At 38.5% G+C, this 26,883-nt stretch overlaps 1 protein-coding gene across 5 annotated transcripts in view; it reads left to right on the top strand.

Moving 5' to 3' along the window:
* usp34 (ubiquitin specific peptidase 34) overlaps positions 1–26,883 on the top strand; it is a 371,687-nt gene that overhangs the window by 276,829 nt on the left and 67,975 nt on the right. For 3 of the 5 annotated variants that reach the window (XM_043696075.1, XM_043696072.1, XM_043696077.1), the window contains 11 exons: positions 1,839–1,934; positions 4,633–4,697; positions 4,822–4,897; positions 5,011–5,058; positions 6,484–6,549; positions 8,502–8,582; positions 8,789–8,874; positions 22,587–22,755; positions 22,859–22,933; positions 23,364–23,527; positions 24,016–24,088. In XM_043696075.1, the coding sequence (XP_043552010.1) occupies positions 1,839–1,934; positions 4,633–4,697; positions 4,822–4,897; positions 5,011–5,058; positions 6,484–6,549; positions 8,502–8,582; positions 8,789–8,874; positions 22,587–22,755; positions 22,859–22,933; positions 23,364–23,527; positions 24,016–24,088 (999 nt within the window). The remainder of the gene's footprint in view (positions 1–1,838; positions 1,935–4,632; positions 4,698–4,821; positions 4,898–5,010; positions 5,059–6,483; positions 6,550–8,501; positions 8,583–8,788; positions 8,875–22,586; positions 22,756–22,858; positions 22,934–23,363; positions 23,528–24,015; positions 24,089–26,883) is intronic. The other 2 variants (XM_043696074.1, XM_043696076.1) reach the window with 2 other exon arrangements.

The following is a 26,883-nucleotide window of genomic DNA, read 5'->3' as shown; positions in this document are numbered from 1 at the left end:
TTCCTTTGGGCCCTATCCATTTTCTCTTTAATGGTCCTGCTACCTGTTTTCAATTTTTTTTTTCCCTTACACTCTCATACCTTTTTTAGGTGGTGGGAGAGAGTAACTACCTTGGCTTTAGCAGTTGACTTTTTCTTTCTTGCAATCTCTTCACTCACCTACTTCGTTCCCATTATCCGCAAGCTTTACAGCTAACAACCATCTCCTCATTCCTAAGTCTCCTTGGGAAAAACTAAGGAACTAATTATTGACTTTCGGCGGGATGTTACTCATGCCCCCCTACACATTAGTGGTGGTGGAACGAGTGGAAAGTGTCAAGCTCCTGGGAGTGGTCATCACAACAAGCTTTCTTGGACTCTTCATGTGGCTGCACTGGTTACGAACGCCCAACAACGTCTCTTCTTCCTCAGGCAGCTGAGGAAACTTGGCATGACGACAAATACCTTTGTCAACTTTTATAGGTGCACCATCGAGAGCATTTTGTCTGGATGTATCACTACCAGGTATGGAACTGTACCATTCAAGATCGGAGATAGTTATGCAGAGTGGTGAACTCAGCCCAGACAATCACAAAATCCATCCAAAAGGCCCACTGTCAAGGAAAGGCAGTCAGCGTTCTGAAAGATCCATTCCACCCTGGCAATGTTTTTCTACAACCTCTGCCATCGGGGAGAAGATACAGAAGCCTGAACACATGCATCAGCCATTTTGGAACAGTTTCTACCCTACTGTTGTTAGAATACTGAATGGACTCTCAAACACTTAACGTTCGCCTGTACCTGTGTTTTTGTTTTTGCTACTGTTTACCTATTATTTACTTATCTATACTATTTAACTATGTGATTTGCCTGTTTTGCTCACAAGACAAAACTTTTCACTGTGCCTTGGTACAAGTGACAATAAATTCAATTCAATTCTGATTTGAACCCACAACCCACTCAACCCCACACCTTCTGCCCATATTGCTTTGGTGTCATTCACCACACCCTTGACCTCCAGTCCACAACTGTGCCACTCCCAGCCTAAACTAGTTTCTCAAGTGATTTTAAAAGCCTGGAGCCTTGATTGCCTCTAAGTATTTTCCTTAGCTTTCAATTTATTTAAAAGATAAATGAGAAAGGATGGTTCACTTTTCTCTTTCTCTCTTGGCTCAAAGTTGATAGGAATTAGAGTTGCAGACTCACTTATTACCATTGATCTTTTCTGTCGATAAACTTTAAGTGCGTAAGTATTTGGCTTCAGAATTCAACCAGGGCTCTTCCTGAACATTGATGTCACATTAAAGATCTTGGTGCTTTTTCTTTCCTCATACTTCCCCCCCCCCCCCCCCAGTTTAATATACGCTTTAAATAAAATCTGCAACAGGTAGTTGTGATAGAACATCTTTAATCATTTTCTCTCACAAGTTTAACTTATTCTTTTTATTAAAAGCATCATAAATTTCATCAAGTAAACACTTCAAGTAAAAATATTAAGAAAGAAATCCCATAAGTAGAACTGATTGCACCTCAGCAAATTTTATTTTGGTTTAATCACTTACTGTTGAATCATAAAAAGTTTAATTACTGATGGAGAAACTGGTGCCTGAAAAAATTTCATAAACCATTTTCGATTAACTTGTAGGACCTTTTGATGGTAAGTTTGTGCAATTACTGATTGAAACCATAAAATAGCAGTTATTGTGGCACATTAAAATTGCAGATACTCCTATTCATCTAAGAACAGATACTGCAAATTTTCAAACTGAACCCCATGTACAAAATAATCTAAGTTATATACATTACCAAAGGAAAAGATGTGTACGTTTTTACTCTGCTGATGCAATATTTTGATTTTAGACACACAGTGCATACATGCTGTTTTACAAGCGTGTAGACACAGAGGAAGAAAATGGGAAGGAGTACAGCTTTGATGTTTCACCAGAACTTTTGGAGGTATTGAGATATTTTTCTGACTTGTTGACTATAACTTATTGGAAAAATGTGACTGGAAAAGTTTGGAAATAATGTTTAACAAAAGAATCCACACAACTGTAGACCTTGAAAATCTGACATAAAAACCAAAATAGCTGGAGAAACTCGGGTATGGCACATCCGTGGAGAGAAAGTGTAAGTGTTTCAGTCCTGCTTTGAGGTCTGAAGAAGGCAGGGTCACTGCACCCAAATCATTGATTCTGCTTTCGGTCCACAAATGCTACCGGATCCACTGGGTTATTTTAGTTATTTCTGTTTTTGGTTTGGAAATAATGCTTAGTGTTTATACAAACATATAGAAAATGCAGAAGCCTTCAGTCTACTCATTACATTAATGGTACACCCTTGCTTATCTTGCACATCCTCTCTAATAATGATATTTCCCTGGAAAGCAAGTAAACAAGAAAATCTACGCCACAAAAACAGAAATTGCTGGAAAAGCCCAGCCGGTCTGACAGCATCTGTGGCGAGAAATCAGAGTTATCAGAAATCAGAACCTGAGGAAGGGTCACCTAACCTGAAATGTCTGTTTTTGTTACTGATTTACAGCATTTGCAGTTCTTTTCATTTTTATTTAGGAGAAAACCTATGGCTGATTTCAGAAAAATTCTAGAAAATTCTACTGCAAACCCTAAAGATAAAGTCTAATTGAATTGTATTTAATTTCTTTAAACACATCAGGTTTCCTAAAAGCTCTACATTTCTTTCAAATTAACAGTTCTAAATTTAAAATGTTGTCTATGTCCATTTCCTGAGTCAAAAATGATCAGAATAGACAGTGAAAATCTTAACTAGAAGGCTTCTGCCCATCTTCTATTATAGTTTTTGTCTTGAGCTATTGATTTCTATAGTGTCATGGTAGACAGCTAATGAATTTTGAGGACAATTGTCTGACCACTAACCCTGCTATCAGTAGTCTGAAGGTAAGTTTAATAAGAGAATGGTAATGATTTAGGAAGAGGGTTGGGGTTGATGAGGAAGAAGATTTGGATGGGGGTGTTGGAAACTGGATGCTGGAACAGCTGAATAAGATGACTGATTACTGAGCGGTGAGGAAAGCACTCTTGCTCCCTCTGAATCTGCAGAAAAGCTTTTGTAAACATTCTTATGTACAGAAGATTTTAAAACAAGAGGTGTATGTTGGCAATAACAGCCCCTGAAGATTCCTAGGCTGGGTAGGCCTAATACAAATGCTGTTCATTACTTACTTTGAAACTAATCTGTTCAAAGATGCTCTCTTACTTCTGTGGAACATGATGGGTCTTGAACCTTGGCTTCTTGGTCCAGAGGTAGAAATGTTACCTACTGTGCCATACCCCTAAACAAAGGAGCCACTGACCTCATTAGAAAATATTAAAATGTTGTAATCAGCCTGTTCAGAGGTGTTATAATATACTTCTGGTGCAAATAGGACCTGATCCTGGATCACGTGGATCAGAGATAAGGACACTGCCACTGTGCCACAAAACCTTTCATTACTACTTTAGATATTTTAATCACCCTTTTCAGATACAATTACACATCTCTGGAGCAGGTGGGACTTGAACCAGAGCCTCTTCGGACACTATCAGTTCGCCACAGGAGCCCATGTCGTTACTACTAGTTTTTCATTCTCTGAAGTGTTATCAAATACAACTGAGCAAACTTCCGACCACCAAAATTACTGTGACTTCTTTTGCATTGTTTTAAAAACTAATACCTTCCACCAGTAAAAGCATGTAGCCAATTTAGTATTTATATACAAAGATTGTTAAGGGTAATGCAAACCTTCAAACGTGAGAGGGATGTAGGGAGAAGGAGAAGGGACCCTCATTACCACTTTGTTTAAGAGAGCATCTGAAACCGCTGTTACATTCTTTGCATATGAAAATTAAGTGCCTAATGTCTGACTGAGTTGATCACTGGGCGCAATGCAATTTATCATTTGAGGCACATTCACCTGACCTAATTTAAAATTAGTCTGCAACCTGTCATTTGTTCTGACTTACAATAGTGTGTCTATACTTGAAGTTAATTGTTCTATTTAAGCCCTTTTCTAGATCATAAATGAAAATGATCTTTTTACACTGGGTCCAAGTCTTCCACAGGGATTTGTGCACAATAATCTACACTGGCACTACAATATAGCGCTTCGAGAGCAGTGTACTGACATTTGGATCGGACAATAAACCAAATCTCTCTCTCTACCTACTCGGTTGGACATAGAAGATCATATGACACTTTTTTGAAAAAGAAGAGGAGAGTTATCCCTCATGTCTTGGCCAACATTCATCCATTATTCAGCATGATTTTCTGATCATTATTACATTGCTGTTTGTGGGAATCTTCTGTGTGCCAATTTTGTTGTGTTTTCTACACTCTGCTAATGACTATATTTATAAAGTATTTAATTTGCTATAAATTGCTTTGTAAAAAAGAAACTACATAAATGGAAAGTCATTTGGTTTTGTCATTTCTACTATTTTACTAATGCATCCAACATGATACAGAGGAATTGTAATATTAAATACAATATAAAATAGCGTTTGATTAATGCAGAAGCGGTGAATGTATCTTTTGAAAATGTAGCAAACTGCTGTTCTTGAATATGTTTCAGTTAGCTCAAACAAACCTCGTTGCTAATTCACTCCCAGAATTGTTTTTGCTGTTTTTATTGTAGTGGATCTGGCATGACAACATGCAGTTTCTTCAGGACAAGAATATTTTTGAGCATACCTACTTTGGGTAAGTACTACTGGATCAAAATTGGTCTGCACCAGTGTAACATGTCTGGACTATTGTAGTGAGTGGCACCGGGGGGGGGAGAAAATAAAGAGTATGCTGATTTCAGTGAATTCTGCTTTTCCAGCTTTATGTGGCAGTTATGCAGTAGCATCCCTAGCACATTACCAGATCCAAAAGCAGTATCACTTATGACTGCTAAGGTGAGTGTTTATTCCATGTTTGATTTTTTGCAAACACTAACTTTTTTTATTGATTGAAGAGAAGATTTTCTAATCATACATGATTGTTGACTTGAATATTTCTTTGATTTAAGCTAAGCACCTCTTTTGTCCTGGAAACTTTCATTCATTCCAAAGAAAAGGTAAGTGGAAGTTTTAATTATCATAGTGTACAATGTAACATGGAATCCCTACAGTGTGGAAGCAGGCCATTCAGCCCATTGAGTCCACACTGAACCTCCAAAGAGCATCCCACCTTGACCTACTTCACTACCCCAACCCTGTAATCCTACATTTCCCAGGGCTAACCCACATAGCCTGCACATCCCTGGACACTATGGGCAATTTAGCATGGCTAATCCACCTAATCTACACATCTTTGGACTGTGGAAAGAAACTGTAGGAAACCTATGCGGACATGGAGAACATACAAACACTGAGGGGAGAATTGAACCTGGGTCTCTGCTGCTGTGAGGGAGCAGTGCTAATCACTGAGCCACCATTGCAACCCTCCCCTCACACGTTCACCCTCTCTTCCTCAGCATCACTCAGCAGGTTATGACCTGAGGTATCTGGGGATGTGGAGTCAGGTTGCAGTCGCCAGGATACTGGACAAGGGAATCATCAGTGTTGCAACTAAATATTGAATATGTTGTTGCGACTTAATTTGGCTGTGAGATCACAAGTGTATATGTACCGTTGTGTCCACCTAAAGGAGATGGGCAAACCACTGATGTTGAATCCCAGAACAAATAAAAGTATGGCATTTACATTAGAGGAACGACAGATTCTTGGTCTGCATGTAATTGAATAACATTTGCCTAAAACTAGGTGCCAGTACTTAACAAAATGAAGTACAGTTTTAAGAAATTGTACTTTTATTTTTAATGTGAATCTCTTAACTAATGGAGCAGTGTATTGCTTTATAAAAATGCAATATATTAATATAGATATAGCCATCTGAAAGCCTAATGTATGTATGGAGGTGTGGTTCTAGTTTCTGATATACTACTAATTAACCAACATCAGCCAGGGAAGTAATGTCAGTGAGAAATTGCAGCAAGGGACAAAGCATCCATGCCTTATGCTCATAATGCTACTTTAACTTTTGGCATCTGCTTCTAAATGTTAGATGTAAGGATATTATTGTAATTTGTGGCCAAAATTCTCAGATCAGGTTCACATTTAAAGCAAGTTATCTACAAGCATGGAGCCATATTGTATTGGGAGTTACTGCCATTAACAGTATTATTTGATATACAGTTCATGAATAAGTATCACCTACAGAAGCATTCCTGGTTTGATACATTTGTGTAGGAGGAATGTAGATTTTTGTTTGGTTTCTGTCACTTTTCAAAATCAGGTATTGTGATCTTGACCCTTGAAATGTTTGTTCGTACATTTACCAACTACTTTTTTTTGAGGGGATTGTGAATTTATCTGGATAATATATTGAGTTTAAAAACATGAATCTGTTTCCTTCCCTCACGTCATTGATCTCATAAATTTTAGATTATGGATTACGAATAACATGCCATGACCTGGTATTATAATTCTCTTTCTCATAGCCCACCATGTTGCAATGGATTGAGCTTTTGACGAAACAATTTAATAACAGCCAGGCAGCCTGTGAGGTGAGGAATCTAGCTGATCTCTTGGTAATTTATACTTTGTTCTAAATGAGTCCTTTGAAAGTTCTAAAGGAAAAGATTTCCTGATTTAGCTGGCAGTTGTGCTGGAACTTCAGTGCTTCTTCATTTGTTATATTCCAGAAACATTAGAATAATCCAAGCCACAAAAGCTGGGTGCAGCAATTACAGGAATCTGTCCCTTTGAAACATTAATGCATACCTAGTTTACTGTGCTTGTACAAAACTCCACCTCTCATTACTCACTTCAGGATTATTTACATTTGCATTTCCTTGAAGATCAAGTTAAAACATTTAAAACTTATGCTGATCTCTCCAATGTTCATGAAACATTTTTTCTTGACTTTACCAGATAACTAATTCATATTTATTCCTCTTCAAATTCACAAAACAGCAAACAATCTTCTGTCATGCAGCACATATACTAAAGGAAATGTAGGTATCTGTAATTCATAATTAACAGCTATAGAAGTGTTAAAAGTGTTGTTATTTCTGCAGTAAGAAATCAGATTGTTCAAGTGATTACTTTAGCTGTTTATGCTTTGATTTATTTTACATTAAAAAGGGCCTCGATTCACTAGACAAAAACTATGTATGAACAGTTGATTTCTTCTAAATATCATTTATTGACCAATAATTTCTACAACTGCCAAGTCAGTCAAATATTTTTCTGATGAAGATACTTGTCAAAGTGTCTTTTCAAAATTTCTATTTAGTATTTTAAGAGCATATCTTTACAAATAGTTCAAGTAGAGATACAGAATAGAAGAGGATATCTACTGAAAAATTACTACTATGTCCATGAACAAAAAATGCCAAACCTTTTTGTTAAGTAAATAGAACTGATCTGAATTTCATTGTGGCTTTACAGATCATTGCATATTGGCAATGTATTGATATAATTTGTATGGATCTAAATGTCAAAAGCCAGTGAAATCAAATTGTGTGTTCTATAGCTGGTTAGTTCAAGAGTATGTTGCTCGCCCAGAAACTGGTTCTATATCTTTGAGCCACTGTTTAGATCTTAAAGTGACAGAAAAGTCTTAAATCAACAAAAATAAAGACATTGTTATATGTTGTAACTCTTTTGCTCAGCCAATTGACATTATGTTTGATGGAGTCATTTCTTTTTTTCTTGCATTGCAAAATGGCTTCATTTCAGTCATAAGACCCTCTAGCAGCTTTTGAATATATTTAGCTACCCCTCTTCAGAGCCGCCATCAACATCTTCACTAACAAGATGCAGCAGGACGTCTTCTTCGGTCTTTCCATGCAATACCTATAGCAGAATCCTTGCAGTTATATCTGTCCACCATGCCAAATCTTTAGTGTACACACCCATCTCGGTTTCCTCCCCATCTACAATAAAAAGTGACTTACCACCATTGCACTACCATCTTATCTGTTTCTCTCATAGCTACATATAATTTCTCACAAATGATCATTCACTGGCAGACATTTTACGAAGGGACTCTACTCTGTTTCTGGAATATGGTTGTGGGAATGAGGCAGTCTGCAGACTTTGAGCACAAAGTTAGATGCTCATATTACAAACCAAATTTTCCACAGGTGCAGGAACAGTATGGCTTAACCTGCCTTCTGGCTCCTGGACCTTAGTTTTGATTTTTGAACTGAAAGCACCTTGTCGGATATCAATTGCAGCTTAAATTGTTGCTGCCATGTCCTCTATAATCTGCTGAACTGCAAGCTACTGATTGTGACACACAACCTGAATGTTAAACACCTACACTTCTTTCCTGACAAGTCCAGATACAATTATTTGAGTTGAATTTTATGTGCCTGATAGTGGGAGCAATGATAAATTTACACTGATATTATAATTTCACTGCTTCGTATGAAATATGAAAATTGTAATGTGGAACTTTTGTTCAGAAATTGTCCGTGTTATTTCAAAATTCTGACCTCTTTCTGTACAGTGGTTTTTGGACCGAATGGCAGATGATGATTGGTGGCCAATGCAAATCCTCATTAAATGTCCAAATCAGATTGTTAGACAGGTATGAAGTGCTTTAGTTCATTTAGTGTAATAGTAATTAATGACAGACTATTTGATACTTTAAACATATTTCAGATACTGCTTTCATTCTATTTTTGAGTGTTTTGTATACTTGTTAATATCTTTGGTAATAATTTTTTAAAACGTAAGATGTGAAATAAAATGTATAAAATCCTCTCCCTTTGCACCTTACTTTGGGCTCTGCAGATGTTCCAGCGTTTGTGCATTCATGTGATTCAACGACTCAGGCCTGTGCACGCACACCTCTACCTGCAACCTGGAATGGAAGATGGGTAATGACAAAAAATAATTTCTATATTTCAGAATATATTTAATGAAATATAAGCCTTGATTTCCTTCTGAAACAACACCAATGCTTTTTCGTCCTATGAATAATCATAAGGTTAGTGTTTCAGGTCAATCTGCATCGGCACTTCCTGATCTGAGTATTTCCGGCATTTTGATTTTATTCCAGCTCTCATCAACTGGGCTAATTACTTGTTTCACATCAATTTGTAAACAGCATTTCCTCAAGTTTAACAGGTTAACAAGACCAAAACCATCACTTTGCAATCCTTCCAGAAAATGAATGCCCTAACCTCAGATTCTTATTCTTTCCCTCACTCTTTATTCATACATGATGTACACTATCCTTATCACTTTAGGGGGAAATTTTGCTAATGAACAAGAAATCAGGATGTCGAACATGTGACTAACAACCACTCAGTCTAATGTTCATGCAGTATGTAGGAATGTAGCTATGGTTTTCTTTATCAGTTGCTGAACGTCTGTAACAAATTTATCTGCAACAGATAAATCCTACAACAGATCTTCAAATAGTCAAAACATGCAATCATTTCCTGATCTTGGCACGAGTTTGGCAAGTCTTTGTAGTTAAAGATAGATAGACCACTAATGATCAGAGGTATAATTTCTCTTGAATGAAGGGCAGGTAACAGGTGAGGCCTCAGGCAAGATTTGAACAGAAATTGTATACTACACTATAGCCCCAGGAAGCAAAAATAATTATCAAATCATAGTCATAAGGATGTGGGACGAGAGTCTCAGTTCCAGGAGAAAACGAGGACTGCAGATGCTAGAGATCAGTGTCCCTGAGATGCACTAAACACCCCCACCACCCTGTGGCTGAACACTTTAACGCCCCCTTCTACTCCGCCAAGGCCATGCAAGTCCTGGGCCTCCTCCACTGCCAAACCCTAACCACCTGACACCTGGAGGAAGAACGCCTCATCTTCTGCCTTGGGACCCTGCAACCACACAGTATCGATGTGGATTTCATCAGTTTCCTCATTTCCCCTCCCCCCACCTTATCCCAGATCCAAGCTTCCAATCCTCTTGAACTGTCCTACCTGTCCATCTTCCTTCCCACCTATCCGCTCCATCCTCCACTCTAACCTATCACCTTCATTTACCTATTGCATTCCCAGCTACCTTCCCCATCTCTTTCCCCCCACCCCCGTATTTATCTCTCAACCCCCTTCTAGGACCACAAGCCTTATTCTTGATGAAGGGCTGATGCTCAAAATGTTGATTCTCCTGCACCTCAGATGCTGCCTGACCAGCTTTTCCAGACCCTCAGATGCAGCCTGCCATTGATACTTTTGCTGAAATGGTGTCAGGGCCCATTGACTTTCCACTATCCAGTCACTGAAGTAATTTCTTTATTCCACATGGAGTGAATCGAATTGACTGAAGATTGGCATGTGAAATGCTGGGGACCATTGGAGAATAGATCATCCGTTTGACACTTCCTACAAAACTTTTTTGCAAATGCTTCTATCTTGGACTGATGTGTCACATCTGACACAAAGGACGTTCATTGTGGTGGTCGGAGGTCCATCACCTCATTCCCATGTCATCCATGCAGGGGTTTCTCAGGGTAGTGTCCAAAGTCTAATCATCTTCAGCTGCTTCCCTTCATTGTAGGTTAAAAATGGGATATTCAATGATTGTAGAGTGTTCAGCACAATTTGTAATTCCTCAGGTACTGAAGCAGCTCATGCCCAAATGTAGGAAGACCTGACAATAACTGAAAAGGCTGAAGATTAGAAGATAACATTCATACCATTAACTAGAAACTCAACTGGATTAGCCATATAAATAAATTGACAAGAACAGGTAAGAGGCTAGGAATCCTGCAGAGGTTACCTCACCTGACTCCCAAAGGCTGTTCACTGTCTACAACCCCTAGGCTGAGTGTGCTGAAATACTCTACACTTTCATGAGTGCAATAACACTTAGGAAGCTTGATACCATCCAAGATAAAACAGCCTGATGTATTGCCACCACATCCACAGTCATTCAATCCAACATTGATGTCCAGTGGCAACAGTGTATACAATCTACAAAATGCGCTGCAGAAATTCACCGAGGCTCCTTAGACTTCCAAGCCATGACCACTACCAAGTAGAAGGACAAGAGCTATAGATACATAGTAATACCAACATCTGCAGGTCCACCTCCAAGCCACTCACCATTCCTTCAGTACCATTGGGTCACAATCCTGGAATTCTGTCCCAGCAGTACTGTGGATCTACATATAGCATATAGAATGCAGCAGTTCAAAAAGGCAGCTCACTACTACCTTTTCATGGGCAACTGGTGATAGGCATTCAGTGCTGGCCCATTCACATTCCATGAGTGAATGAAAACCAAAATACTTTTCTTTGGTACTGTTTACTGCAAACTTATTTTTCCTGTGCTAGGTTGTTTTAAACCGTTAAAAATCAATGAATTTTGAATAGTCTAAGATACAATTCCTCACAGCAGCTGCTCATAAAAGGATACCTTCTCTCCTTTCACTGAACTGAGCAATCTAAACCTCTTGCAGTAAAAGTTACTTAAAACGTTCCATTCCCCTTATGCAGTTAAAAATCCCTCTTTGTATCAAATTGCTAAGTACTTACTCTGACATAGACTGGCCTAGTGCTCCTTATTGGCCATGTATTTCACATAAATTCTGTTAGAGAGACTTGGAGAGCCCTTTTGCGGCACAGGGATAATGTCCCAACCCCTGAACCAGGAAGCTCAGGTTTAAGTCCCATCTGTTCCAGAGGTGTGTATTAATATCTCTGAGCAGGTTGATTAGAAAAAATGATTACTTTTTTTGAAAAAGATACATACTGATGAGTCACCAGCTCGCTGAGCTCTGCTTCCTGCTGCAGTGATTAACAACAATTGCACAAAGGGCTTTCAGCTGATTGACAGCTAAATGCCAGCCCAGACAGGCCCCTGCTTAACAAGACAATTTAACTAACTTATAAGTGACTTGTTCTAGATTTTCTTGACATTGCTAGATTCTAGAGAATGTTTCCAGGCATGAGGAACTTCAGTTGTATAGATTCAAGAAGTTGGACTTATTACCCTTTGCGAAGTGAAGATTCATAGAGATATTTAAAATTACGAGGAATCTGGAGAGAGTAGGCTGAAATTGTTCCATTGGTAGAATGATCAAAAGCCAGAGTGCACAGATGTAAGGTAATTGGAAAACAAAGCTATATCAACACAGTATTAAAATCTCAGCTGGAGTATTGTGTACAGTTCTGGGCATCACAGTATAGGAAGGATGTGATCACATTGCAGAGAGTGCAGAAGCGGATTACAAGAATGGTTCCAGGGATGGGGAACTTCAGTTATGAGGATAGATTGAAGAAGTTTGGCCTGTTATTCTTGGAGCGAAGAAGGCTAAGAGGACAGTTCAAGAGAGGTTTTCAAAATCGTGAGAGGGCATGATAGACTAGATAGGTTGAAACTGTTCGTGCTCATCAAAGGAGCAAAAGTGAGGAAAACTTTTCTCAGGAGTAGTTAGAATATGGAACACATTATCTGGAAATGTGATGGAGGCATTTGAAAGGGCCTTAGTTAATTACTTGGATTAAAAATAATGATATAACAATTTTTAAAAAAAGGGTATGGGTAAAAGCAGGAGATTAGCAGTAGGTAACAAGCCAGTGCAGACCAAAGGACGACTCCTGCACCATTACACTTCTGTGATTCTTAGAATAATTAGGATCTGGAATATACTGCCTGAGAGTTGTGTTCCTTCTAATTTTTCCTGCTAGTCTGTAGACCTCCAAGGCAGTGGATTCCAAACCAAAAGTCAGTGTGTGTGGAACCGTGGAACAGTGTGTGTCGAGCAGGTGCACAGCTTAGAGGCAACATTGCCTGAGAGTGTGGTGAAAACAGTGAGACATTCAAGAGATAATTGGATTATTATCTGAAAGCGAAGAATATGCAGGGCTTTGGGGATAGTGTAGGGATTGCCTGTGATGAGTAGTTCTTTTTCAGAGCCAACACTGAAATGGATTTTGGTGGCCTCCTTCTGTGCTTCAGGCGTTCTATGATAATATGATTTTCCTGTAGTCACTTACTGCTCTTCCAAGTTTTAGTCATAGGACATTTGAAGGATCTCTCAAGTATAACCATGGTAGACACAAGGAGTTGAATACTCTCTGCTCCGTGCACCAGAAGAAGTGACATAACTGATCACAATACATTGTCAGACTTTCAGAGACAACCTTTCAAATGAGGTACAAACTTTATGACAGCTTCAACACTCTGTCCCAGATTTAACAGTCTCACCAAGCAAATGGTTAGCACTTGTGAAACACTAATTGTGAAATACAAGATGAAAAAACAGGATCTTGTATTGCTATCCTATACTTTTGAATAACACTTCTAGATATGAGCTTACTGTCACCAGTGAAAAGCCTGTTTAGAAGGTTGATTTAAGACGACGTCTCTGAGCCATCACCTGTCTAATTTATCAGCAAATGAGGGAATTTTTCTTGTAAAACAATGGAGAATGAATGCCATACACAACTGAAACCCAAACACAAAACTGCTAAGTCTGCATGTAGATTAAAAGGTTCAAGTCATATATCCCATCCAGGGAACTTGGTCACCCACTGAAGTATCACAAGCTTGCAGTTAACCTAAATCTTGAGATCATAACACCTGATAGAACTACATGTGAAAAACAAAAACAGAAGCTAACTTGGGGAATTGGACAACTATATAACACTTAGCACTCAAATTATGCATTGAACATATATTCAGGTAAACTCAGTGAACTTATGTCTGTGGTGTGTATTCCACAATCATTAGTTTGTACAATTTGTAACAACAATTTGTAAAATAACAACACACTGACAAGTTAATATTACAAAGGCACTCAAAAGTCTCAAGTTCTTCAGTTATTATTTTCACAACAATTATAATGCATATGTATTTTAATTAATGTGTGTGATTTTATCTTAGAGAAAGGGGATGTCATGATATCAGTTTAGAAGGAAACATGCCAATGATCAAGTAACCAGGGTGTGGAGTATGTGATTAGCAGCCATTGTTAGTCTAACTTGCAGCATGTAGTGTGAAGAAATGTTGCTGTGTTTTCCTTTAAAAATAGTTGTTGAACTTTTGTAACATGTCTATTTATCATAGAATAGAATCATAGCATCCCTACAGTGTGGAAACAGTCATTTGGCCCAACAAGTCCACACTGACCCTTCGAAGAGTAACCCACCCACCCAGAATGTTCCCCTCCATTTCCCCTGACGAATGCACCTAACCTACACACCCCCGAATACTGTGGGCAATTAATCATGGCCAGTTCACTTGACCTGCACATCTTTGGACTGTGAGAGGAAACCAGAGCACACTGAGGAAGCCCACGCAAACACAGGGGAGAATGTGCAAACTGCACATAGTCAGTTGCCCGAGGCTGGAAGTGAACACAGGTTCCTGGTGCTGAGGCAGCAGTGCTAACCACTGAGCCACCGTAACACCCTGAGTAATCCTGTAACAGGTTTTCAAATAAACAAAACCTGTATCCATTTACCAGTCCTGGTGTGAGATTGGTAAATTTATGTAAGTAAACACAAAACTACTATAATTTGCCCATTTGGAGAGCTGGCGGATACACAATGAGCCAGTTGGTTTCTTTCTATAAGAATCCTGTGCCTCTGAGAAGTATGTGGCATGTGATTTTAATATTTTGTTGCTTGTGCCAGCCCAATTATAATCCATAAATAAGTATTGGTACAGCAGTGCTCATGTCATAGTATGGTGAATTTGTTAATTTCTATTTTATAAAGTTCAGCATTTTTCTTAATTATCATGAGTAAATTTGGGTTACATGCACAGTGATCTGGTAAGTTTTTATAGAGGTTTACAGAATGGAAATAGGCCCTTCAGCCCCGCTTTTCCATGCTGCTCAGTTTTCACAATTAAGCTAGTCCCGTTGTCTGTATTTGGCCCATACCCCTCCATGTCCCATCCATGTACCTGTCCAAATGTATCTTAAATGTCGAAATTGTACTTGCCTCAACCACTGCCTCTGGCAGCCTGTTCCAGACACTGTCCATCCCCTGTGTGAATAAATTGCCCCCAGACTCTCTTCTATCTCAAATTAAATCCAGTCATTTATATTTACAGCAACTTTATTCATTCTTGTGATATATGCATTACTGTTTAGGCTAACGTTTATTGCCCATCCCAAATTGTCCTCAGAATAGGTGATGGTGTGCCTCTAGTCCATAAGGTTTAGGAACACTCGCAGCATTGTTAGAGAGAAGGGGGGGGCAAGGGGTTTGTTCCAGGATTTTGACACTAGTATGTAAAGAAGTGGCAGTTTGCTTCCAAATGAGGATTGTGCATAACTTGGAGAGAAACACTCTAATGTTGTTCTCATGCATTTGCTGCACTTACCGTTTTATGTAGTAGAGGTTATGGGTTTGAGAAATGCTGATGAAGCAGCCTTGGTGATTTTACTACAGTGTATCTTGTAGATAATACTCACTCCTGCCATTGTGCATCAATGATAGAGGGAGTGAATGTTGAAGGCAATTAATGGAATGCTAATCAAGTTGGTTGCTTTGTCTTATCTGATATCAAATTTATTTTAAGTTTTTAGAGCTTGCTCAAGGCAAGATTATTTTATCCTTATGCTTTGGACATACTTTGAAAACTCAGAAAATGAGTTACTTGCTACAGAATTTCCAGACTCTGTTCTGTTCTTGAGCAACAGTATTTATATGGCTGATCCTGTTCATTTTGTGGTCACGAGTAAGCCCAGGATATTGATAGTCGGGGAACAATAATAGAAATATCATTGAATGTCAAGAGTTGATGGCTAGATTCTGATTGATTGGCACTTGTGTGGTGTGAATGCCTCATGTTATTTATCACTCCAGGTTTTGCTGCATGTGGACATAGACACCTTCAATATCTGAGGAGTCATCAATGCAGAATGTTCATTACCAATCATTAATGAACAAGCCCATTTCTCACTTTATGGTTAGCAGAGCATAGCAAAAACAGAGGAGAATGATTGGGACATATCATTTTGATATAGATTCAAGCAGTGAAGATCTTATGTGACCATCCTTCTTGATTTTTTGGAGGAAGTTGCAACACCAGTGGAATTAGCAAGCTCCACATGGTCTACCATGACTTACAAAGGCACGTTGTAAAAGTTCCACACAATAGGCTGTATAGACTAGAAATTTAAAACTAAGGTAGTTACCAAATGTTCAGACTCTTTTAATTTTAAAATAAATTCTATTAAGATAAAGAAACCATACTGACAAACTATTTTCCTAAAAGTAGATTAGTTGCTCTTCTGTGTTGGGTCAGGTTTGACATTAAATTGTTTTTTACTTCCTACCTATCATTTGGCACTAAAGTTCACTCTACGTATATGCAGAACAATGTTCAACCATATCAAAAGTGTTGAATTGTATACAAACGCAAATTGTTGGGCCAAAACTCAGTAGATCTGGCAGCATCTATGGAGAGAAAGCAAAGTCACCTTTTCAGGTCCAGTGAGCCTTCTTCAGAACTGATTGTAATTTGGAAGAGATGGTAAATATGCTGAAGATGGATTTGAGGGAGTGGGTTTTAATCACAAGTCAAAATTGTTAAAGGCTAAATGTCCTCATTTGCCCAAGATTTTCAGTTATAAAGTGGAGATGATAATACTGGAATAGTTCATTAATTTGGTGCTGCACTGGGAGAGATGCTAGCATGCTGGTGGATAGATTGAGAATGATCAGATCATTTTCTTCATGGGTAAAGATCTTGTGAATCATCAGGTTTTCACCTGGTTCTTTCATACAGTGCTGCCAGCTTTTATGAGAATCTATTCCATGTAAATACCAAATCAGGGTTAAAAATAAAAATTTCCAGACTATTTGATAATTAAGAAATGTGCTAGCATCTTGCTGAGAGTTCAGAGTCTAACAATTAATTAATTCCCATTTGCATGTCTTTGTCATTTTGTAAATCTGATCTTCTACCTTATTGTGAAGTTGAATTTTGTGACATCTCCATCTTTTCCCTCATGAAACATGTCCTTCCTATAGGATTTCACTTCAAAGTCTCCAGTTTTAGGTCTGAAAGTAATCACAGCAGTTGCGTGTCACAGTGATGATGTATAGTGTCAGTTTTAGCTAGAACTCAATACTAATTCCTGGTCTAAAGATAAATGATTTTTAAAATAAACTGCCACTTGCTGCAACAACTACTCGCTACTCCATAATTCCAACCCTAAGTAAGACATTAATGCCATCATCAAAATTGGGTGTTTATTTTCTTTCTTTTGTACCTGTTGAGTGCAAAGTTGCTTTTTATTTTGTGGAATACTCAGATGTGAATCCATTTATGGTTCTGCTATCAAAGTTTACTCTGATTTTGTTCCTCAGAAATGATTATGGACCTGTGTCTTGGAGATTTTTCAATACAATCCAACCTTTCCGATCAATTTCTTCAATCCTTAGAATATTAGATGAGAGAAAATAATTTGATTCTCATTGCCCATGTTTAGCTAATATTTATTAGAATCTGCAAAATGGACCTTTTTGCTTGTGGTTCAGCAGCATCTGTCTGTTTTGTAAAGGCCTTACTTTTATTAGAATTTATTCACTCTGCCTAAACTTTCACAGAAATGTGACCTGAAGGTTGTGACAATTGATCCCAATTTGTGTCTTGAACCATAGTGTTTTATACATTTTTATTTATTCCATCTCTCCAGTGGGGCACTTGACACTGGATGAGGTGAGATTTGGTTGAATCATTAAGTTGCTTTATTGTACATATAGCAAACATATAGAACAATAATAATCGGACTTAATTCAGTTGATACAATTTGTCTTCACAGTGCTTCATAAACAAGCAACTATCCCATTTCAGTGACTGGCTTTGCTTGACTTAACTGACTCTGACTCAGTGTTAATGGGATATTTTTTAACTTAAATTTTTATGCTGCCATTTTAATATCGGTTTCTTCTCTGCACATAAAATGGGCTAAGAGCTTTGGATCTTCTACCACATTGGGCAAGATGTATTCTCCAGCCCTAGGCAAGCCAATGGATTATTTATTATTTTGTCTCAGGGGTGGGGGGAGCAAATTTGCTATATAAAACTGATCTTTGTCAAGCTGTTTTGTTTTAAAATCATGAGAGGACCATTGCATTTTAAAAAATAAGCATTAAAAGTAATTCTTACTGAATTATTTTTGTGGAAAAATGGTTGCAACGCATTTTTAAAATAGGAAGCATCTTGCAGATATCCCCTACCTGAAATTCTCAGTTAGTACTTGTCTATCTTAAGAATGGAAGTACACTTTAAAATCCTCAACATCTCATTTGTGGAATGATGTTTTCGTGCGTGCTAATTGCATCAGCATAAACTTACTACAAAGCCAGTTACATTTGTGAAGCCTCAGGTACGTGCATCACATGGTTGACAGTCTGCTCCCAAAGATCTCTGCTACCCTAAGACCTACTGCATGATGACTTGGACTCCAAGTCTGGATCCCCTATGCATCCATATTTCTGCTTCAAATCAAACTGCGAGTGAGCCATGAATATGGTGTACATTGACATGGGTGACTGGAAGATTGCGAAACCTCTGGATGGTCGAATAGTTAGAGGGCCATTGAAAGAAGCAAGGAGAAATTGAAAGAGAAGAAGGCTGAAAAGAGGGTCCAGAAAATACGGATATTAGCAAATGTTGCACCTCTCAAGTCTTACTATCATTTGTAGAATAAGCCCCTGAACTATATCCCAGGATGCTTTAACACAAAGTTACAATCTCACCATCTCATGAGATAGAAGCTTTTCAGCAAAGCTTGCATATCCTTATTTTCGTGGATTTCACCTACTTGGTTGTGTTGTGGTGTTTGGTTTTTCTGAGGGGGATTTAAACTATGATAAGGTCCAGCAGGAACATGTCATCTTGACGATGAAAATGTACAAGGCATGATTAGTAAGTTTGCAGGTGACACTAAAATAGGCAATATCGTGGACATGAGGAAGATTATCAGAAATTGCAGCAGGAGATGAAATGACAAATAGAATTGAATATAGATAAGTGTGAGGTCTTGCGTTTTAGAAAGGCAAATCAAGGTAGGAGTTTCATGGTGAATGGTAGGGCCTTTGAGGAGTGTAGTGGGACAGAGGGACCGTGGAATTCAGGTGTATGGTTCTCAGAAAGTGGAGTCACAGGTAGACAGGGCAACGAAGAAGGCACCCTGGCCTTCATCAGTCAGGGCATTGAGTAATAGAAGTTGGAAAGTTCTGCTGCAGTTGTACAGGACATTGGTGAGGCTGCACTGGAGTATTGTGTTCAGTTTTGGTCACCTTGCTATAGGAAGGATGTTACTAAACTGGAAAGAGTACAGAAGAAATTTACAAAGATGTTGCCTGGACTCAAAGGTCTGAGTTATAGGGAGAGGTTGGACAATCTAGGACTTTTTTTCTTTAGAGTGTAGGAGACTGAGGGGAATCATATAGAGGTGTACAAGATCATGAGAGGCATGGATAGGGTGAATGCATTCCATCTTTTTCCTAGGGTTGGGGAATTGAGGACTAGAGGGCATCAGTTTAAGGTTAGAGGGGAAAGAATAAAAGGGAACCCGAGAGGCAGCTTTTTTTACACAGGGTGGTACGCTTATGGAATGAGCTGTCAGTGGAAGTGGTTGAGGTGGGTGCATTAACAACATTTAAAAGGCATTTGGATAAATACATGGGTAGGAAAGGATTAGGATGATACACGTTAAGTGCAGGGAAATGGCATTAGTGTGGATGGACATTTTGGTCGGCATGGACCAGTTTGTGCCAAAGGGCCTGTCTCTGTGTTGTATGACTCTATGGTACAGAAGGAAACAATAGGCTTTACTGCTTTCGCATTATTTAACAGATCAAAGCAGTGTTGCATGTTTGATTCTCCCCATCAGTAATTAATGCAGAGTTTTATACTACATTGGTAAAATTCAAACAAAATGAAAACGCTACTAGATGTGTTTAATAGTCAGAACCTGATCGATCATGCTACATCTTTTGTATTTTGGGAAGTGGTATCACATTTAGCCTTGTAAAGTCAGTGGAAAACTTTCTTTTAGGCTTTGACTATTCAGATAAGGTCTGGTTGCTCATATTTGCCTCCATCTGTAATTTTTGTTGTGAAATTTTGTAATTAATAGAAGTGGTTATTGCTGTTGTCAGGTTTAGCACATTTCTGTTTTTTTTTAAAAGGTATTATTTGAAAATTGGAAATGTTTTCTTTTCACGAAAAATGAAGCTACAGGAATCTACTCAAGTATTTGTTGCTTGCCAAATATGAATTGATTTTCCATCTTCAATTATGTATATTAATAAGTATTGTGAAAGCAGTGCTGACTTTCTTAATGTCACTAATCTTGTCTTACATAAGTTTGTATTGAAAGGAAAGGCATTGGCATTATCACAAAACTATTAATCGAAAGATCTAAGGGAAAGTTCTGGGTTCTGATCCTTGTTCAGATCTCACGTATGGCAGATGTTGAAGTTTTAATGCAATAAAAAATCTGGAGTTAAGAGTCTAATGATGAGCCTGAAACCATTTTCAATTGTTGGCAAAACATATCTGGTTCACTGAAGTCCTCTGGAGAAAGAAACTGCAACCCTTACATAGTTTGGCCTCCCTGTGACTGCAGGCCCACGGCTTATAGTTGACTTTTAACCCCCAATCAGTAACAATTGCTGGCTTAACCAGCATTGCCCACATCCTATGATCAAATATGGCAGAAAGTGATTTTTTTTCACTAATGGCTCATGGATGTTGCTGGCTGGTTGGCCAACATGTTGGCCTTCCTAGTTGCTCTTGAAAGATTAGATTAGATTCCCTACAGTGTGGAAAAAGGCCCTTCGACCCAACAAGTCCACACCGACCCTCCGAAAAGTAATCTACACAGACCCATTTCTCTCTGACTAATGTATGTCACACTATGGACAATTTAGCATAGCCAAATCACCTGACCTGCTCATCTTTGGACTGTGGAAGGAAACCGGAGCAGCCGGAGGACACCTACAAAAAAGCTGGGAGAATGTGCAAACTCCACACAGACAGTCACCCGAGACTGGAATCAAACCTAGATCCCTGATGCTGTGAGGCAGCAGTGCTAACCACTGAGCTACAGAGGATGGTGGTGAGCTGCCTTCTTGAACTGTTGCAGTCCATGTGTTGTAGGTGGACCAACTATGCCCTTAGGTAAAGAATTCCATTTGCAGTTAATGAATGGTGAAATATTTCCAAGTCACAATGATGAATGACTTGGAGGGGAGAACTTGCAGATAGTGCTGTTCCCATGTATCTGCTCCCCTTGTCCTTCTAGGTGGAAGTGACCATGGGTCTAGAAGGTGCTTTAGATCTTTGGTGAATTTCTGCAGTTGATAGTACACACTGCTTCTGGTGAGCGTCAGTGGTGGCTGTGGATGCTTATGGATGTGGTGCCAGTCAAGTGAGCTGCTTTGTCCTGGATGGTATCAAGCATTTTCATCTAGGCAAGTGAGGAACATTCCATCACAATCCTGCCTTGTGCCTTATAGATGAGGACATCTGCCATACGTGAGATCTGAACAAGGATCAGAACCCAGAACTTTCCCTTAGATCTTTCGATTAATAGTCTTGTGATAATTAGGAGGTGAGTTACTCGCTGCCTTATTCCTTACCTCTGACCTACTCTTGTTAAAGCTGCTGTGTTTATATGGCAAGTTCAGTTGAGTTTTCGATTAACTGCTTTAGATCTTTCGATTAATAGTCTTGTGATAATTAGGTGAGTTACTCGCTGCCTTATTCCTTACCTCTGACCTACTCTTGTTAAAGCTGCTGTGTTTATATGGCAAGTTCAGTTGAGTTTTGGGTCACTTGTAACCCCCAGGATGTTGTTAGTGGGAAATTCAGTATTGCCAAGAGGTGGTAGTTAGATTTTTCTCTTATTGAAGATGTCATAGCCTGGCATTTGTGTGATGTGAATGTTACTTGTTAGCCTAAGCCTGGATATTGTCGAGATCTTGTTGCATTTGAATATGGATTGTTTCAATATCTGAGGATTCGTGAATGGTGCTGAACATTCCCACTTTTGACCATATAGAGGAGGGAAGGTTGTAGGTGAAACATCTAAAGATGGTTGGGCTGACAGCACTACCCTGTGGAAGTCCTACAGCGATGCCTGACCTCCAGCAACCACAATCATTATCCTATGCGTCAGGTATATCTTGAACCAGCAAAGAGTTCACACCCAATACCCGTTCATTTCAGTTTTGCTTGGGCTCCTTGGCGCCATACTTGGTCAAATGTGACCGTAATGTCAAGGACTCTTATTCTCCTCATACAATTTATTTTGGGTTCACCAACTGATTTGTAGAACTACTTTACAAATATAAATTATATTTGGATAAGTGAAAACATTTATGTGCAATGACTGTCTCAGATCAATTGAGTCTCAATCTAGTTTAACAGTTAAGAAATGGAAAATCACACCAATTTTGTGGTTAATTATGAGGTTCCATTTTCAGGTGAATATTTGTAAAGGGTTCAAATCTTTAATTTTAGAAGTTTAGATGCAATTATAAAGTTGTTGCCGTATTTAAGATTTTATTGTGTTTGAATACTTTACACTGATTTGGACAATGTCTTTGACATACCTTGATCTCTGCCTTTGTAGCTCTGATGACATGGATGGTCCAGTTGAAGATATTGGAAGCCGTTCATGTGTAACTAGATTTGTGAAGACGCTGTTGTCTATTATGGAACATGGAGTCAAACCTCACAGCAAACATCTCACTGAATATTTTGCATTCTTGTTTGAGTTTGCAAAAATGGGAGAGGAAGAGGTAACTTAAACAGATATTCATTCTTTGGAGTTTTAAAGGGAGGAGCAATTAAATGTTTCACTCCATTTTTTCACATAACTCTACTGTTGTTTATTTGTTTCAGAGCCAGTTTCTTTTGTCATTGCAAGCTATATCGACAATGGTACATTTTTACATGGGAACAAAGGGACCAGAGAATGTAAGAAATTTTCAATCATTCACAATAAAATTGAACTTCATAATGTAATATTGTGTAGCAGTTTCTCTAAATTATGATAGTTTTGTTCTAAACTATGGTAGCCATGTAATCTAATTTGCTATAGTTACCAACATTATGTTTTTAATTTTACATTTTGTTGAGTTTCTTTTGAGTGTATAGAATCAGTTTTGCCATCAATTTTGAAGTTATATTTCATTTTGAATTAGTTTGTTCTTTACAGCACATAAGATGGTGCTAAAACATTTGCTCATGCATTGTAGTTGACTGCAGTGATTCCTTTAAGTAAATTATACAAAAAATTGCTTTAATGATTAGTTACAGGCTCAGGGAAGAGATGATTCTTCTTAATGACAATTTGTAAAAAACTAATCTTTGCCATTTATATTTTTACGTATTTGATTTTTTTTAGCAGTTTCCCCAGCCACAAGTTGAGGTATTGTCTGAAGAAGAGGGTGAGGAAGAAGAGGAGGAGGAAGATATTTTATCTTTAACAGAAGAGAAATACCGTCCTGCAGCATTGGAGAAGATGATAGCCTTGATTGCACTTCTAGTAGAACAGTCTCGGTCTGAAAGGTAAGGCGTAAGCATAGTAGACACACAGAGCAAGAGCTTTCCAATTACTTCTGTTTGTCAGTTCCTTCCCCACAGCCTTGCAAACGTATCTAGTGAAGTATTTGTTTTATATTTTAGAATTATGACGGTGTTGGTCTTTTTATTTGCACATATTTAACCATTTTAAAAATGAACTGTTTGTTTTAAATTACTTTGTTTCGAGGATTTTTTAAAAAGTAGCTGTGTTTATTAAATTGCCATGGATAGGTAATTTGTATATGAGCTGTAAATTCAGTGGTATTTCTGTTTGCAAGTGCAGTCATTTGAATTTGAAAGTAAAGTAATAAGTCCAACTTTTTAAATTTAATTTTATAAAATGTAACATTTTATTTATCAAGAAATGGAGATTTATAATACTAAAGTATACACACTTGCGTCATATCCCAGTATTAACATTCTGTATTCAACACTAATAGTTGTACTTTCTAATTCTGTCTTTTTTAAAATAGGCACCTTACGTTGTCACAGAATGACATGGCTGCCTTGACAGGAGGCAAGGTATCGTCAATAGACATAGAACTGGTGATATATATTTCTTTATTTCTTTTAAAAATCCTTGCATAAGATTTCAATGACAGCATAGGATTGCGCCAAAAACCTATTCTTCATTCATGTTACAGAATTAAACAGGAAATTGTAAATGTTCAATTGTTTAAAACTCAATGATATTATTGCTAATGTATTTGTGGGCTGTATGCATTGAAATCCTGCAACAATTGCCTTAATTTTCTATCTCCGGATCTGGTTATGCAAGTCAGTTTTCCAATTCAAGTTTTGTAGTAATCTGAATTATTCCCATTTTTTGATCCCGATAACTGTTTCAAAGAAAATTCCATTGTTTAACAAGCCTGTTGAGAAATATAATAAACTACTGTAAAACTTTTATCCCCACGCATTTTTTTTAGATTACTTAGTGTGGAAACAGGCCCTTCGGCCTAACAAGTCCACACCGACCCACCGAAGCGCAACCCACCCAGACCCATTCCCCTACATTTACCCCTTCACCTAACACTATGGGCAATTTAGCATGACCAGTTCACCTAACCTACACATTTTTGGACTGTGGGAGGAAACCGGAGCACCCAGAGGGAACCCACACAGATGCTGGGAGAATGTGCAAACTCCACACAGTCACCTGAGGCGGGAATTGAACCTGGGTCTCTGGCGCTGTGAGGCAGCAGTGCGAACCACTGTGCCACCGTGCCGCATTGTTGTAGTATTTCCTCCATGTCTAGCTGTATCTCACTGTATGTACAGAAATCAAACATCATTTAAGAATGTCCAAAACAAGAATGTCATAACTGTTAATAGAATGTATTCAGAAAAATGTATTTTATTCAATTTTATTATATTCTGAATGCCTGTCAGATTCCTTTCCTGATCTCTTATGAGCTTAGCTCTAGAGTTACAGGTCATTTAATTTTGATGATATACATGAATTTCTTTAGATGTACTAATACTTTGTAAATATTTAATTCCCCTATAAATATATACATGTTCGTTTTGATAACAACTAAAAGCTTTCAAACACAGTCCAGTGGTGATAAATACCAGATGCCGCATGTGGATCATTTTGTTGAGATTTGTAGCAGGCCTGCCTATCAGAGCAGGAGTATACTTCACAAACCCGCTCATTCAAGAAGATCATGGCAGCTCTGATTGTATGCTTAATTCTATAGTCCTGCCTGTCCACCTGTAACCCTTAACTTGTCAATCAAAGATATGTCTAACTCAACACTGAACATATTCAAAAACCTCTTTCTAAAGATGCCTCAAACCTTGTATGATTCACTAAGATCTAAATCAGCTCAACCTACTCAATCTTTGCCTGTAAAACAACCCCTTTATCCCAGGAACCAAACTTGCCAACTTGTGGTGAACTGCCTTCCAGTTAATATATCCTTCCATAAGTGAGATGACCAAAACTTTACTCTGGCTGTAGTCAACAATGCCTGTTTAGTTATAACAAGACGTCCCTATTTTAATGTCCATTCCCCTTGCATAAAGGCCAACCTTCCATTTGTTTTCCTAATTACTTTAGATTACATTAGATTAGATTACTTACAGTGTGGAAACAGGCCCTTCGGCCCAACAAGTCCACACCGACCCGCCGAAGCGTAACCCACCCAGACCCATTCTCCTACATTTACCCCTACACCTAACACTACAGGCAATTTAGCATGGCCAATTCACCTAACCTGCACATTTTTGGATTGTGGGAGGAAACCGGAGCACCCGGAGGAAACCCACGCAGACACGGGGAGAACGTGCAAACTCCACACAGTCAGTCGCCTGAGGCGGGAATTGAACCCGGGTCTCTGGCGCTGTGAGGCAGCAGTGCTAACCACTGAGCCGCCGTGCCACCCACCCACTGAGCCACCGTGCCACCTACTTGTATGCTAAAGTTTTATATTCCATGATCAAAAGCACCAGATCCCTCTATCACAGAATTATTTGTGTTTTTCCATTTAAAAAATATTCTGCTTTTCTGTTCTTCCCTTTGCATTTTCCCATCTTGTACTCTGTCTGCCAAGTTGTTGTAAACTCATTGATGGCAGCCAGTGAGGTGATAGTTTGCATTATGATGGTCACCTTCCTTAAACTCTACAACAAAACTGGAGTGTCTTCTCCATGGAGCAAACTTGGGCAAAATTTATATGGACCCTGAACTGTCCAAACATCAGGGTCGCCAGCACAACCTTCCAGGTTGAGTCCAAAGGAACATGAAGCAGACTTTGTACTGGATTGGTAACAGGAGTTGTAAAAAGGTGACATTTAATTATCAGTTTGTCCTTGGGCTCCACTCCAGATATTTTGTCAGTGTTTACTGCTTTAACTTTCAGTTTTCCTGAGGTATTTAAATGGAAATGGAACCATTTTCCCAGAGCTGAAAGTTTGGGCCTGCACACTGCATATCTGAAGACTAAATATTCTCTGAAACTTTAGCTTGGATGAAGAGGGCTAAACTTTCAACGTGCTATTATAAGGAGATCTTGGCAAACAGACACGCTCTTGATGAAGAGAAACTTGTACTTTGGCTTTTTTATTAAATGCTGTTAACCGGCTTTGTGGGCACAAAATGTGAAGCGAAGTAGCACGTGCAAGCAGATAGCATGCTAACTGTCTTCATCCACATGTTTGTACCAATAGACTTATTTAATACCTGCTTATTTAATCTGTCTGTATCTCCTTGCTAATTGTTTGCTTTCCTACCAGTCTTTGTCACCAGCAAACTTTCCTTTCGTAAGGTTAGTTTCTTCATCTGGGTTATCAATATGGGTTCTAAATAATCGAAGCTTCCAGCAATGATCCTTGTG

Source organism: Chiloscyllium plagiosum, chromosome 9, assembly GCF_004010195.1.
Source record: "Chiloscyllium plagiosum isolate BGI_BamShark_2017 chromosome 9, ASM401019v2, whole genome shotgun sequence".
In the NCBI taxonomy this organism is placed as follows: Eukaryota; Metazoa; Chordata; class Chondrichthyes; order Orectolobiformes; family Hemiscylliidae; genus Chiloscyllium; species Chiloscyllium plagiosum.
The sequence above is the reverse complement of the archived record's forward strand: the minus strand, read 5'-3'. Positions and strand labels throughout refer to the sequence as shown.